The sequence below is a fragment of the Equus caballus genome, chromosome 31, assembly GCF_041296265.1.
Source record: "Equus caballus isolate H_3958 breed thoroughbred chromosome 31, TB-T2T, whole genome shotgun sequence".
Classification (NCBI taxonomy): domain Eukaryota; kingdom Metazoa; phylum Chordata; class Mammalia; order Perissodactyla; family Equidae; genus Equus; species Equus caballus.
The window spans coordinates 13,187,837-13,200,967 of record NC_091714.1 but is presented as its reverse complement, the minus strand read 5'-3'; the positions used below and the strand labels follow the sequence as shown (position 1 = coordinate 13,200,967).

At 40.0% G+C, this 13,131-nt stretch overlaps 1 protein-coding gene across 2 annotated transcripts in view; it reads right to left on the bottom strand.

The window, feature by feature from the left end:
* The window catches only part of CNKSR3 (CNKSR family member 3), an 86,126-nt gene that overhangs the window by 27,551 nt on the left and 45,444 nt on the right, over positions 1–13,131 (bottom strand). For both annotated transcript variants that reach the window (XM_005608170.4, XM_070256496.1), the window contains exons 2-4: positions 9,051–9,214; positions 2,717–2,919; positions 1,882–1,969 (exon numbers count right to left, since the gene is read on the bottom strand). In XM_005608170.4, the coding sequence (XP_005608227.2) occupies positions 1,882–1,969; positions 2,717–2,919; positions 9,051–9,214 (455 nt within the window). The remainder of the gene's footprint in view (positions 1–1,881; positions 1,970–2,716; positions 2,920–9,050; positions 9,215–13,131) is intronic.

The window sequence follows — 13,131 nt, the reverse complement described above, 5'->3', positions numbered from 1 at the left end:
CCAGCGTCTCAATCCTTCCGGCACTCTCTCCTTAGCACTTCTCCAACTTCATAGAACTTGAAATATAGTTTGCGTATTTATCTTTTAATTTTCTCATTCCCCCAGAGACTGTAAGTTCCACGAGGGATTCTTTTCATCCATTTATTTACTCTGGTATTCCCATTGTCTAGAAGAGCAGTAGACCCACATAGCAAGTGCTCGGTAAATATTTATTGAAGGAGCAGTCCAAACACCTACGAAGCCAACATCAACCTGCTTAGGCAAAGCAGCAGCATCTTGTGAAAACAACTGCTACCACCTCTGTTTTCAACTGCATCCCTTTCTCCTCCTCTCCCCCGCACTACAGCAGGGGCCGCCTCGATGAATCACTCAGTCTAGGACCCGTTAAATAAAACACAGATGCACCCAAGAGCAAAACTTCCCCATTTGCTAACTATGATGTTTAACTCTTACACTGTCATTTAATCGATCGCAAGTAAATTCTGTTAAAAATCAAAATAGGAGGCAGGATATTGTGGGAAGAGAGAAGCAGGAAAAAAAAAAAAGAAAGCTCAAGGTATCAGAGAAATAAATGCCTTCTACCACCAATGCCAGGACTCCGTGGCTGTATGATTAATGTACCACAATTGGTACCAGACTCTTTTTGTCAAAATTATTTTACACATCATAAAAAAGAGCAGAAACGCAGAGTCCCATGAGATGCTCCGTGCTCCTTTCTAAGAACATGGCCTCAAAAGCATATAATGAAGCCACACATGCCTTAAGTTCAATGGCGGCTCAGGACTGGACCACATACAGCTGCCACGTGCAAAGCCAACTTCACTCTTCAAGTTCCAGGAAGACACAAAGTACAAAGCTTTTCAGAATTACATCCATTATAGATGCAGTAATACGGTGGGGACCAAGGAAAGGATGTTCTTAACTTTTTGCCAACTCAGCAGTGGAAACAAATGTGGAATCACAGAATTTTAGAACCAAGCGAGATGGGAAAAAAGAACACATTCTTCCTTACATTTTATAGCCTCAATTCAATTCAAAAATATTTTACAAGTCTTTGCTATGTGCCAGGTAATATGACAGCAAGTGACCTTAAGAGCTGATGGTCTAATAAGAAATATTTTTAAAAGTTCAGGTTACAGAAGCCAGGTGAGTTACAGACCGACTGATACAAATCTTCCTGGCTAAGGAAGATTAGCCAGATACTTAGATCTGGTAAGATACTTGCTAAGATACTTAGGTCTGGCCAATGAGCTGGGAGTGAAATGGACATGAGTCACTTCCAAACCAGGACATTTGTCAGTGTGAGAACCTCCTCTGCCACAGGCTCAAGCAACATGAGATACTGCTTGTTCTGCCAGTCTGCATCCTGAAGTGGGGAGAATTAAAGCAGATCCCTAAACTGACCCATTGGGATACAGATAACCAAGCAATAAAGTGCTGAGGTTTGTGGGTTATTTGTTACTACATCATAACTTAGCACATCCTGACTGGTAAAGCCAACCACAGAGGTCGAAATGAAAAGAAAACTAAGAAGCAGACACAGTAAGGTATTTAAAATAAAGAGGATAGTGAAATTTAGTTACTCTAGCATTTCTATTTAAAAAATTAAGTATTCTAACATTTTAGAGGAAGTACAGGACTCCTAGCTCAACTATTTTAAAACAAAAGAGGCCATCTTTGATGGAAAGGCCACTGGTCATTTTTCAGAAACCATCTACACAATACATCTGACTTAAAGCCTTTCATCTCTCCCCAATTCTGATGAGAAAAAAAAAAAAAAACAGGGAGAGAAAGAATGGTACTTCATGCCTGCCTGTAAACCCTTTGATGAAGTGGGAAAAGGGAGGAAAGAAGTTGAGAAAGCGACAACGATGTACTGACCTTCTGGACTGCAGTGGTCAGATCCAAACAAAGCTGAATGACTTTGTTCTTCGTTACTGAGAAGTCAGCGATCCCTGTAAATGGAGCCCTAGAAAGCAACAACAATTCTTAAAAAAGAAAAGTGGGGGCCGGGGGGAGGGAACCCACTGGGATCCCACACTGTGTGCTGACAAGCATGCCTACACAACAGGCTGGCTTAAATTATCCATTGTGTAACTGTTTCAGGTAACACACAGAATGGGAATCTGAATAGAAAAGAGACAGAGAAGTGCTAGATAAAAACATCACAAAATGAGCCAAGAGAATGAACATCCCTTCCGAAGTCAACTAACAGTCCTCATACCAATCAAATACTCATTAATGTTTCTGTTGTTGTTGTTTTGGTTTGGTTTTTTTTTTGCTGAGGAAGATTTGCCCTGAGCTAACATCTGTCCCAGTCTTCCTCTATTTTGTATGTGGGTTACCGCCATAGCACAGCTGCTGATGAGTGGTGTAGGTCCATGCAAGGGGACCGAACCCAGGCCACTGAACCTGAGCGCACCAAACTTAACCACTAGGCCACAGGGCCGACCCTCACTAATGTTTAACCTCAGCAAAACACAACTTTAGCACAGTTCCACTCTCTTCTAAGCGGAAGTTATTTTGTTCCTGCTATTTACCTTTTCAGGAACTTCCAGAGGGACCCTACAGACTACTACTGATCCAGAACTCCTGGAGAGATCCGATGGAAAGACATGAAGGGAGCAATGGTCCATTTTCTTGGGACAAAGTACAGGCTATTGTATGCATCTCAGACCCTCCTTTTACAGCACAGTAAAGCACACCCATGACTCACCGGTCCAGCCAAGCTAACAAGGCCTTGGCAGCGCCTATGAGCTCCACCACAGAAGTCAGGAACTCATTGGGGGGCTTGTGGGAGGTGTTCCCATCATAAGCTGGACTCTTCCGCCGACTACTTATGTAATTCTGTAAGTTGTGGCAAGACGCACGCAGCTTCAGAACCAAGTTCTTCATGTTATCAGTTTCAAGGCCATAATTCTGTGGGAAATAAAATCAAAGGGAAAAACTCAAAACTGACAACAATGTTCAGACTCTCATAATAACTCAACAGCTCACTAAACAACTTGAATAACTCCTACAACAGCCACAAAACCCTACGTAATTTACTAGCAGTGCTGGTTTCACGCACTTGGGCCACACCAGCCTTTTCTCTGTTCCTCCCACAGCCTACTCTTACCTCAGGGACTTGGCTCCCGCTCATTCCTCTTCCTGAAATGTTCCTCCCTCAAATCGCTTTCTTACCACTTGCATCCCAGCCCAAATGTTGCATCTTCTTCAAGGCTTCTCAGACCATCTAGAGCAGCGTTTCACAACCTAGCCCCTACCAACATTTAAGCCGAATAATTCTTTGTTTGGGTTGCGGGGGAGGATTCCTCTACATGGCAGGATGTTGAGCTGGCCTCTACTCATAGGTATCAGTAGTACTCCCTCCCCAGTTGTGACAACCAAAAATGACTCCAGACATTGCCAAGTGCCTCCTCAGGGCACTCTCTAGCACGTCACTTATCTGTCATCTCTCTGAGGCACCTTCTTTGCTGCTGTCTTCCCCACAGGGATGCAAGGTCTGTGAGCGTGCAGCTCTGAGCACATTGCTCACGACTCTATTTCCAGCACAGCAGACAATAAAGTAGTCATCGAATGGATGACTTTCCATCGGAGGAGAGTCGCTCACACGGAAACAGGGCAGCATAGACGAAACATCAATTTCCCTGTCATTTCCGTCTCGTGAGCTTCTAACCTGTGTTCTTTCTGAACAATGTTCAACCTACTTGGGTATTTTTAAAAAATCAATTTCACGTGACAATATTGTCCCAGACTCCCTTTCAGATAAAGAACAAATCTCAGGAAACAACGCATAAATCTGAGCTAACTTGGGGGCTCAGGGATGAAATTTCTATATTCAATGGCACTACATGTGCCTAAATTGGTGTTTCATCATTTTAACAAAAAGTGAAAATATTTCTGGGGTATATACAACTGTATCAACAGCATCCCAAAGCAAGAATGGGGTACCATTTAAAACTTGGGAATAATACAAAATGGCTGACAGGATGGAACACTTACTCCATGCCAGGAACTGGACCAGGTGTTTGACAAGTTTTATCTCAGGTAAACGCAGCATGTGGAGGTGGAAATATTCTCTCTATTTTACAGGTGAGGAAACTGAGGCACAGAGACATTTAAATAAATTCCCTAAAATTACACTACTCATCAGTAGTAGGGGTAGGATTCTAAGTGCTAGAAAAAGAAAAGAAAAAAAGAAAAGCGGCCAGTGATGCTGGATCTAGCACAAACGAACAAGCAGGTCTTAATTCCCCCCAATTCTATCCTGATGTACTCCACCCTCTCTGAAGTGTGAGAAACTTCTTCCAGCTGCTTTCAGCCATTGGGACCCCACTGTCCTGAGAGCCAGGGCACCTGGCCTGTACCTTAGCCCCCTCCTCGTACAGCCTCACCTCCAATGCCCTAGGGAAGGATAAGCTATGTCTCTAAATCAAGATATGTAAAGCATAAATATACCATGCAGTTTGCGAGAACTTTTTTTTTGGCAAGATGAAAAACAGTAAGTTGGTGAACATGATGTGATCTATACAAAATTTGAAATATATTATGACGTACATCCAAAAATAAACAAATGAAGGGAAAAAAGAAAAACGGGAAGTAATAACAATCTTAATGACTCTTCTTTTAATGAAAACAATTCTAACTTTAACTAGATTTTATTTGAAGTTTAAATTTATGTTGCTTCCTAGTCAAATAAAAAATATTTTAAAAAATTTGGATAGAAATTTTAAAAAGAGTTAAGTATAAATATAAAAAAACTTCCCAGAGCCATTAAGTGAAAATCATCTTTTGCAAGCTTTAAAAAAAAACACTAAATTTCATAATAAAAATGAGTGTTCTGTATTAACAGTAATGTTTTATTTAAACCTTATATTCATTCACTTATTTTCTCACTGTTATTTTCTAGAGACTAACACATGATATCGTCCTTCAACAGAGAAGACAAAAATGGAAAGATGGATCTTCATCATGGCTTTTTAAAGTCAAAGAATCAAAGACTCACAAAAGAATGGATAAAGCGCCACATGACACAGCTTGTTTAGAAGGACTATGATTAAAGAGAAATGTCCCCTTATTCAGTCAATTACTCAGCCTGCCAACTTACATCAAGTGTTTTGAACTAAAAGCAGGAAAGTCAGCTTTCTATAGTCAATGTCACCATAAATTACTTGGAACTTTTATTACCATACACAACATTTACTTCTTGAGCTCAAGGAGAATTAAATGCATTTTAGTGTTGCAAAAAGTTTTAAACTTCAGTCTTCTACAAACCTACCACTTTTAACATTAAAATAAAGGATGAGTATAGCTTCTTATTAACTGGTTCTTTTCATTTTCATCCAATTTGCTGATTCTTTCTTCTTTTTCCCCCAAAACAAATCATGGGGCCGGAAGGATGGATGGATAGACTATAACAAAGTATAATTTTTCAAAGAAGGAGGGAGCAAAGTAAGGAAGGAAAATTCCTTCCCCTTCCACCCCATTCCACAATAAGAAGAGAACAAGAAACTGATTATATTAGCTCAAAAGAACCTCTACTGTAGAAACATAATCAGGAAAGGATTATTGAATTAAGTGCCCCACAGTGAAAGACAGAAAATGAATAATTTCCCAGACCAGATTTGATTATTTTCACTAACCTTTTTTCCCTCAAAACCTGTCTCCTTCAGAAATTGCTTTAAGATAAGGTGTCAAGAAGATAGAAACTAAATAAGAAACAAAATGAGTCTCTGAAAATCTACATACATACTAAAAACCTTCCACCAAGATCTCATTTCATTAAAAGTTAGCCTTTGGGGTCGCTTCCTGGTCTGGTTAGAGAAATGACAAACAAGACAGAAGAAAAGGAAAGAGGCAGATAGATTCTCATTCTTCTGCTGCCTTAAGATTGTACACATTTTAACTAAGGACAAATCTTAACTTCTCCTCTCCTTTCTTTTCCCATTCCTACTAGCTCTATTCATGACCTAACAAACTTAAGGAGCGTCACAGATACATAGTCAAAACCTTCCTATTGACTTGGGTCAATTGAGTTACAGCCTAAGAAATATACTTCACATTTTTCTTAAAAGTATTTAATAAGCTCAGAAGCAAAATCAAGTTAAAAACAAATTGCTAGCAAAGATTCCTCTTCCTGTATGATTTCTCCCCATAAAGAAGGATAACATTTTTTAATGATTTGCTATGGATGGGTAAATGATGAAAATGAATCATCTTGGGGGTACACAGAAGTACTCTGGGCAGGTAGACACATCACAGGTATTTCATTTAAGGACACATTTAGGTGGCATCACTCCACACATGATTGATTCCAACCTTGTTCACTTTCTCAGCCTACTTTAACCTTAAAAACATACATATCCCTGCCTCAGTCTTCAGGAAACTAATACCTGCTTGATTTGGCAAAGAAAATGGGTTACGATTATACGTTATTACTCTCAACACCCTCTAGACCAACGCTATTCTATAGAACTTTCCGCAATGATGAAAATGTTCTCTATCTGCATTATCCAAATACAGTAGCCACTAGCCACATGTAGCCATTGAGACTTGAAATGTAGCTAAGTGCAACTGAGGAACTGAATTTTATTTCATTCTAATGTCCATTTAGTTACATGTGGCTAAAGCTATACTACTAGAAAGAACAGCTCTAGAGTCTGCCCCAGAGAAAGGGAAAAAAAATTGGGCTCAGACTCTGAATTCAATCCTGAGAGGTGGTCCTGGTTCTGCTTCATAATACAAGCCACTGTGCTAAGCCACTCCAGCCAGCCAAGGTCAATGTTCCCCAAAGGCACTTCCTCTCCTTGCTCTCTAACCATGGCCAGCTATTTGTGAGCTGTCTGCTCACTGGTTTTCGAATCTTCAATAGCTCTTCCCGATTTTAGGTTCCTATCCATTCTATCTGCCCTTTTCTTTCCAAAACTTTCCAGTGGTTTTGTTTTTTCCTCTCCCTTTCCTTACTTCTAATTCTATTCATTTCCTGTCCGTCATAAAATGAACATCCACGAAACTAAGTTTACATCAAACCGTCTTTTATAACACCAGGGACAACTGCAAATACACATTAACTGTCCAGGGAATGGGCTGTTCAAGGCAAAAAATTATCATCAATTTATATACACGAAGATCTATATGGTACAAATGGATTAAATAGATAGTATAATTAATATATGCGTTGCAATAAGAATATTTTAAAAGGAGATTACAGCAAGACTAAAGGTACTTTAGTAAAACTCTAAAACCCTCCCCAACCCAGAAAAGGCACATTCATTTGAGAACTCTCCAGTGACCCTCCTGTCAAATGCATTCACCAGCACTCTACCGCACAAAACACGTCCAGAATGAGTCTGAGGTCAAAACTTTGTCTACAAAGGAAATTAGAAGGAAATTGTAGGAGATAAAACACAGCTTTAGGTTCTGGCATTTGTCCAGCTTTGTTCATTTTGGTCTAATATTCTAAGAGGTAGGGAAGGGGAAAAGCACAAGGAGGCAGCTGTTATGTGCATTATTGATGTGCACATGTGCTCTGGCCCCTCCTTCCTCCTCGCCTCTCATATTGTGAATTTCAAAGGAATTTACCTGTCCTCAAAGTCCTACAACAAAGTGAAAGAGACAATTCAAAATAGCAGAAAAGACCAAAAAGTGATCTATCCAGAAAACATACTAAGAGTAAACTCAAATCTGTTTTACCGTACAAAAAACATACAGTTTTAATAATAAACAGGACTCTCAGACATCTTCTGGACAGCGCAAAACACTTACACATTAGCACACGGCCACATGTAGGGAAATGATGGGGAAAACAGACAGCCCGTTTCCCTGGAGGTCACAGAGTGAGGAGCGTGCAGCAGAGCCAGGATTAGAATGCAAAAATCCTGCCTCCCAGGCCAACACTCACACCACTTGGCCACAGCGTCTGCCTTGTGGCAGCTCATTTATCAACCACAAATAATTTCCCCATTACTTTCCTAAACAAGAGCAGCACATCTCAGAGCAGAAGACAAGCCTCTGTCCATTTTAAGAAGAAGAATACGCACAATGCAGTAAGTGTTATATAATCAACGGAACGCAGACCAGCAATGGCAAAATAATTGGGAGCACATTCTTTCCCACCATTCTCACTGATGTAATTGTATATACCCCTGGCTCAGGTTCATAGCATTACTAAGCCAGCCTGAATGCTGCCAAGTTTGTCCAAATCCTGACAGTTAGGGAAACTGCATCCTTAGCATGGCACCAGAACAGACAGATGTGGATCCCACCCCGTGCTAACCTGTCTATAAACACAATGCACTTACAGGTGTTATTAGCCCACTCCTAAAACAGCTCCCTCTGCAGCCATAGGTGCAACGTAAGCATCAGAACCTGGAAAAATTTAACTCATTCACATTCAAGCCAAAGCTCAGGCATCTACGAAATGTAACTAAGTTTACATTTTTTCCCACCTAGCTACCATTTCATAGGTTGACTATTTCAAGCACAAACATCAGTTATTTAAATACTACAACTATCTATGAAACATAAAAGCGATTTTTATAGCAACAAAAACAGATGTGAAAATCGGAACCCATTTCTCATTTCCGTTTAGAAGATGACATTTTCATTAGGACTATCTCCATCTTTTTATTCTTTACAGAAGATAAGAAAATAAGACTAATAGAGACTTCTTCTGTAAAGGGCAACACAGTAAATATTTTAGGCTTTGGGGACCACACTCTCCCTGTTACAACTACTCAATTCTACCATTGTAGCACAACAGCAGACACTGACAACACATAAATGAATGAGCATGGCTGTGTCTCAATAAAACTTTATTTACAAAAATAGACGATGGGCCAGATTTAACTCATAGGCCACAGTCTGCCAACTCTTAATCTAGAAAACGATTTCTTTTCTTCCCTTCTTATACTATCTTCAGCTCATGCTTCACTTCAATGGATCATTTAAGAAAATGATGATACGTTAAATCACAAACAATGAAGATTTAAGAGAATAAGGTTCTAAAGAATGCCATCACAGTACAGATCACCTTATTCTGAACTAACCAGTGCACAGAGAAGGTCGACAGCCTCCAACACAAGTTCCTGGTGTCCAATTCGAGTGACACCCAGCTCCTCAAGATCCTGGTGGGAAATCTGCAGCAGCTGCTCTCCATTTATCTTCTCCCGTTCAAACTTGTGGACGTACTGCTGCAGGCAATCATCTAAACCTACCAAAAAAGCAAAGAAAGTCCATAATTGTTATTTTGTTTCTTTATTCGAAAAATTGCTCACATTTAAATCAACCTCAGGAATCACCAACTACGCTCCACTACTTGATTGTCTATACAACGTGTATCCCACCTGAGGGACATCTTTCAAGTGTGCCCTCATCTTCTCACCTCAAACAGATTTTAAATGGGCAGTTTAAAATTTCCAAATAAATCCAGCAGAGTTTTATGACAGTTACTTTCCCATTCTCTTTCAACTACAAAAATAAACACTAACCCCTGCTGACTTGAAATGCTAGTTATCTGTACTAGACATGTTTGACTATTTGCTAAGCAACTCTGCCTTTGGGACACCATCCCTCTTCCAGCCCATGTGCTCCCAGTGGGCCTGCCAATCAAGATGATTTGCCACAGTGGTTGGCCACAATACTCTATCCACCAGCCAATTATAGGTTCAAGAATGAGCATGTGACTCAGGCAGAACCAATCAAAATCTTCCCTGATATCTGATATTTGGACACAGGACGACACAGGCTCTTTCTTCCTTTCCAATCAGAAGTCATAAGGACACAACTTTGGGGATATTGATGGTCATTTCACTGATCAGTTTTCTGATCAGTTTTCTGAAAGTAAACTTCATTTGAGAGAGACAGAGAAAACGCCTCAATAATATCTTACATGCCCCTGCATCTAACAGTCTTTAAAGATCTATCTACCCTTAGATTTTTTCACTTAAATTGGAATAAATTCCCTTTTTAGCTTAAGCTTGTTTGTGCTGAGTTTCTGTCCCTTGCAACTGAAAAAATCCTGATGAATACACAATCCAAAGGGGAAGGTATCAGCATGGTACCAGAGAAAGGCAATGTTAAATGGGTTAGCTTACGGGAATTTTTCCAGGTCAAATACTACTGCAACAGGGTTGTATTTTAATGCTCTTATATATCATTAAAATAGGTAAGCCTAATAGAACTTGGGAATCTTTATTTCTGTATAGAGAATTCTCTGGTCAACTTGTTTTAATGGTTTTTACCGGAGTAAAATTTTACATTGAATCAGTTGATCTATTCAAGCCTAATAATAAAAGCCACCTTAGTGTTTTAAAAGACTAGATTTATACAAATTCAATCCCAACACAAAAGATGAAAACTCGATTTAACTGGAACAAAGTATATAGAAGGTACCATTGTCCCCTCTCCCTTCCACACCCACACCCACACCCTTCACCCCTCACATAGCAGGGTGCCTCTGCTATGTGAGCACCCTGGACTAGGAAAGTAGACACAAGTCCAGCACTGACCCTTGGCAATATTAAAGTTCGTGGATCTTAAAATCTCATGTGCTAAGCTAAACAACATCTCTGCTCCACAAACTTTCACCACTTGCTTCCTGATAAGATAGAGAAAGAGGAACAACATCCTGATAACCGTTTGGGGCTATCACATACAGGAAGAGGAGGTAAGAAAAAATTAATTTTATGGTAACCAGTTGGAACCAACCCATCCTCCCTGAACTGACATCTGTCTCGCAGAGGAACTCTGTCACTTAGCAACCGAGGTTGGGGACACTGATATAAACCCAGCTCTGCTTTGATGGCCTTGAGCTGCAAGTGGCCTGCATAGCATGTGAGTTGGGCGGGCAGTTAAGGCCCCAGAAGTCAGCAGGTATTGAGGGGAATGCTCTGCCTGGGCAGCAGAGTCTCAGCACCCCGATACCCAGGGCCATCTGCAGAGGGGCAGTATCCAACTGTAGCAAGCAACAGTGACAAGGGCTAAGAGCCCAGGAGAGCCTCCGTACAACTCTAGTCCCATTTTATAGATGACTAAATTAGGGCTCGTGTGGCTGCACATGCCATCCACAGTCACATAGCTGGGAAGATGCCAAGAGAAGGATTTTTATAGACATTTTCTTCAGCTTGATGAAGAAAAAAAGAACTTGAATTCAAATCAAGGTCTGTTTGCCTGCTGGTAAACAGAGAATTATAAAAATTCCTCTCCAACCGTCTTCCTAAATAAGCAGTAAGGTCTCATTACAAAACAATGATTAAAATAGAATCACACAATCTTTGAGCTACTTAGAAGGTACTTCAGATGTCAGCGAATCAAAAACTTGGGAAAGTAAGGACAAAAGATCAATTACTGTCAATTTTACCCTACGTCACTTTGCCAGTTCTAAGCCACATCACAACTAATATCCTACAATCTCACCTTCAGAATGTTCTCTCCCCTTGCCTACTTTCAAGCTTTAAAAAGAATTTTTTTTTTGAATTTGTCTACAAGTTTAGGATAACTATATTATACATTTAAACCTTGCTGTGGCCGAACTGTGTCTCCCCAAGAGTCACATGCTGAAGTCCTAACCCCCAGGACCTCAGAACACGACTGTATTTGGACAGCATCTCTAAAGAGACAATAAGTTAAAATGAGGTCATGTTGGTGGGCCTGAATCCAATATGACTGGTGTCCTCATAAGAGGAGGAGATTAGGACACAGACATGCACAGAAGGAAGACCAAGCGAAGACATGGGGAGAACACGGTCACCTACAAGCCAAGGACAGAGGCCTCAGAACAAACCAATCCTGCCGACACTATGATCTCAGACTTCTGGCCTCCGGAACTACAAGAAACTAAATTTCTGTTGTTTCAGCCACCCTGTCTGTGGCACTTTGTTATGACAGCCCCAGCAAAGCAACACAAACCTAAGAGAATTTTATTTCATATTCATCCACACGTGATAAACACTTTCTTACATAAAATAAACAAGGCTCAATGACCAATAGAATTGAAAGTCAAGTCTACTGTGCCAAGTTCATTGCTCAAAACACAGCATGAGACTGAGAGACTTGCATTAGTTTTCAAGTGCAGAATAAATTAGCCCATTAAAATTAAAGTGAAGAAACCGTGCACAATGGATGTTCATCAAACTTCATCCCTGAATAATAAGTAGAAATAAAGATGAGGCTGGATATCTCTTTTAACTAACTGGGAAAAAATTCACTGAAGAAACAAGATTTCAGAAGTAGCTTTGGAGCATTAGGGAAATATTTTGCACACAGAGAAGAAGGTTGAGATAGGAGGTGTGAGGAGGGCTCTAGAGGGGACAAAGGTTGCAAATGATCAGAGAATGAGAACTGAAGAATACAGAGCATTCCCTAAAAAGGCCAGAATCTTCTTGCGGATTCTGAGGGAATATAAATGATCTACCCTTAAATAATCAAAAGATCCCCAAGACACAGGGGAACTATCAACTGAAAATATCACATTGTTACCTACCTAAAAATGGAAGCTATAGTGGCTTAAAGACTGTCCCCTCAAGGGACACATATATTGAATATGCTAGGTTTTAAATAGTATTGCCCCCAGTTTTATTATTCCAATACGTTATGGCCTATTGTTCAGCTAGCCTATTGTTTAGAATACAATTAAACATTCATAAACAGCTAAATCAAACTATTATGTGGGCCCACAAAGGAGGAGAAAATCCCCAATTTCAAGTAAACTGGTTTCAGAATTTGCAATAAACCATACACTTTAACTTATTTGTCAAATGTACCTACTTGCTAGTTTCTTGCTTCAAGAAACTTAAAGAAAGTCTAGCAGACCAAGAGAAACACATAATTAAATAAAATTAGATTAAACACATAATTCAATGTGAAAAGAATCATGAAGGAAAAGGAGAAGGAGCTGCCACAGAATGGAAGCCACAGTAAGAGACAGCCCAGGCTTCCTCGACTGTCACTAAATCTGGCTAGAAATAATCCTAAACTTTCAAAGAAATCTCAAATGCAAAAAGGAACGAAAGAAACATTTCATGATTTAAAAAAATACTATTTCAGGATTTATATCAGCAAGTGATAGGCAGTGGCTAAGAGCCTGATTTCCAACCCCAATTCCACTTCCTGCTAACTAGGCACCTGGGC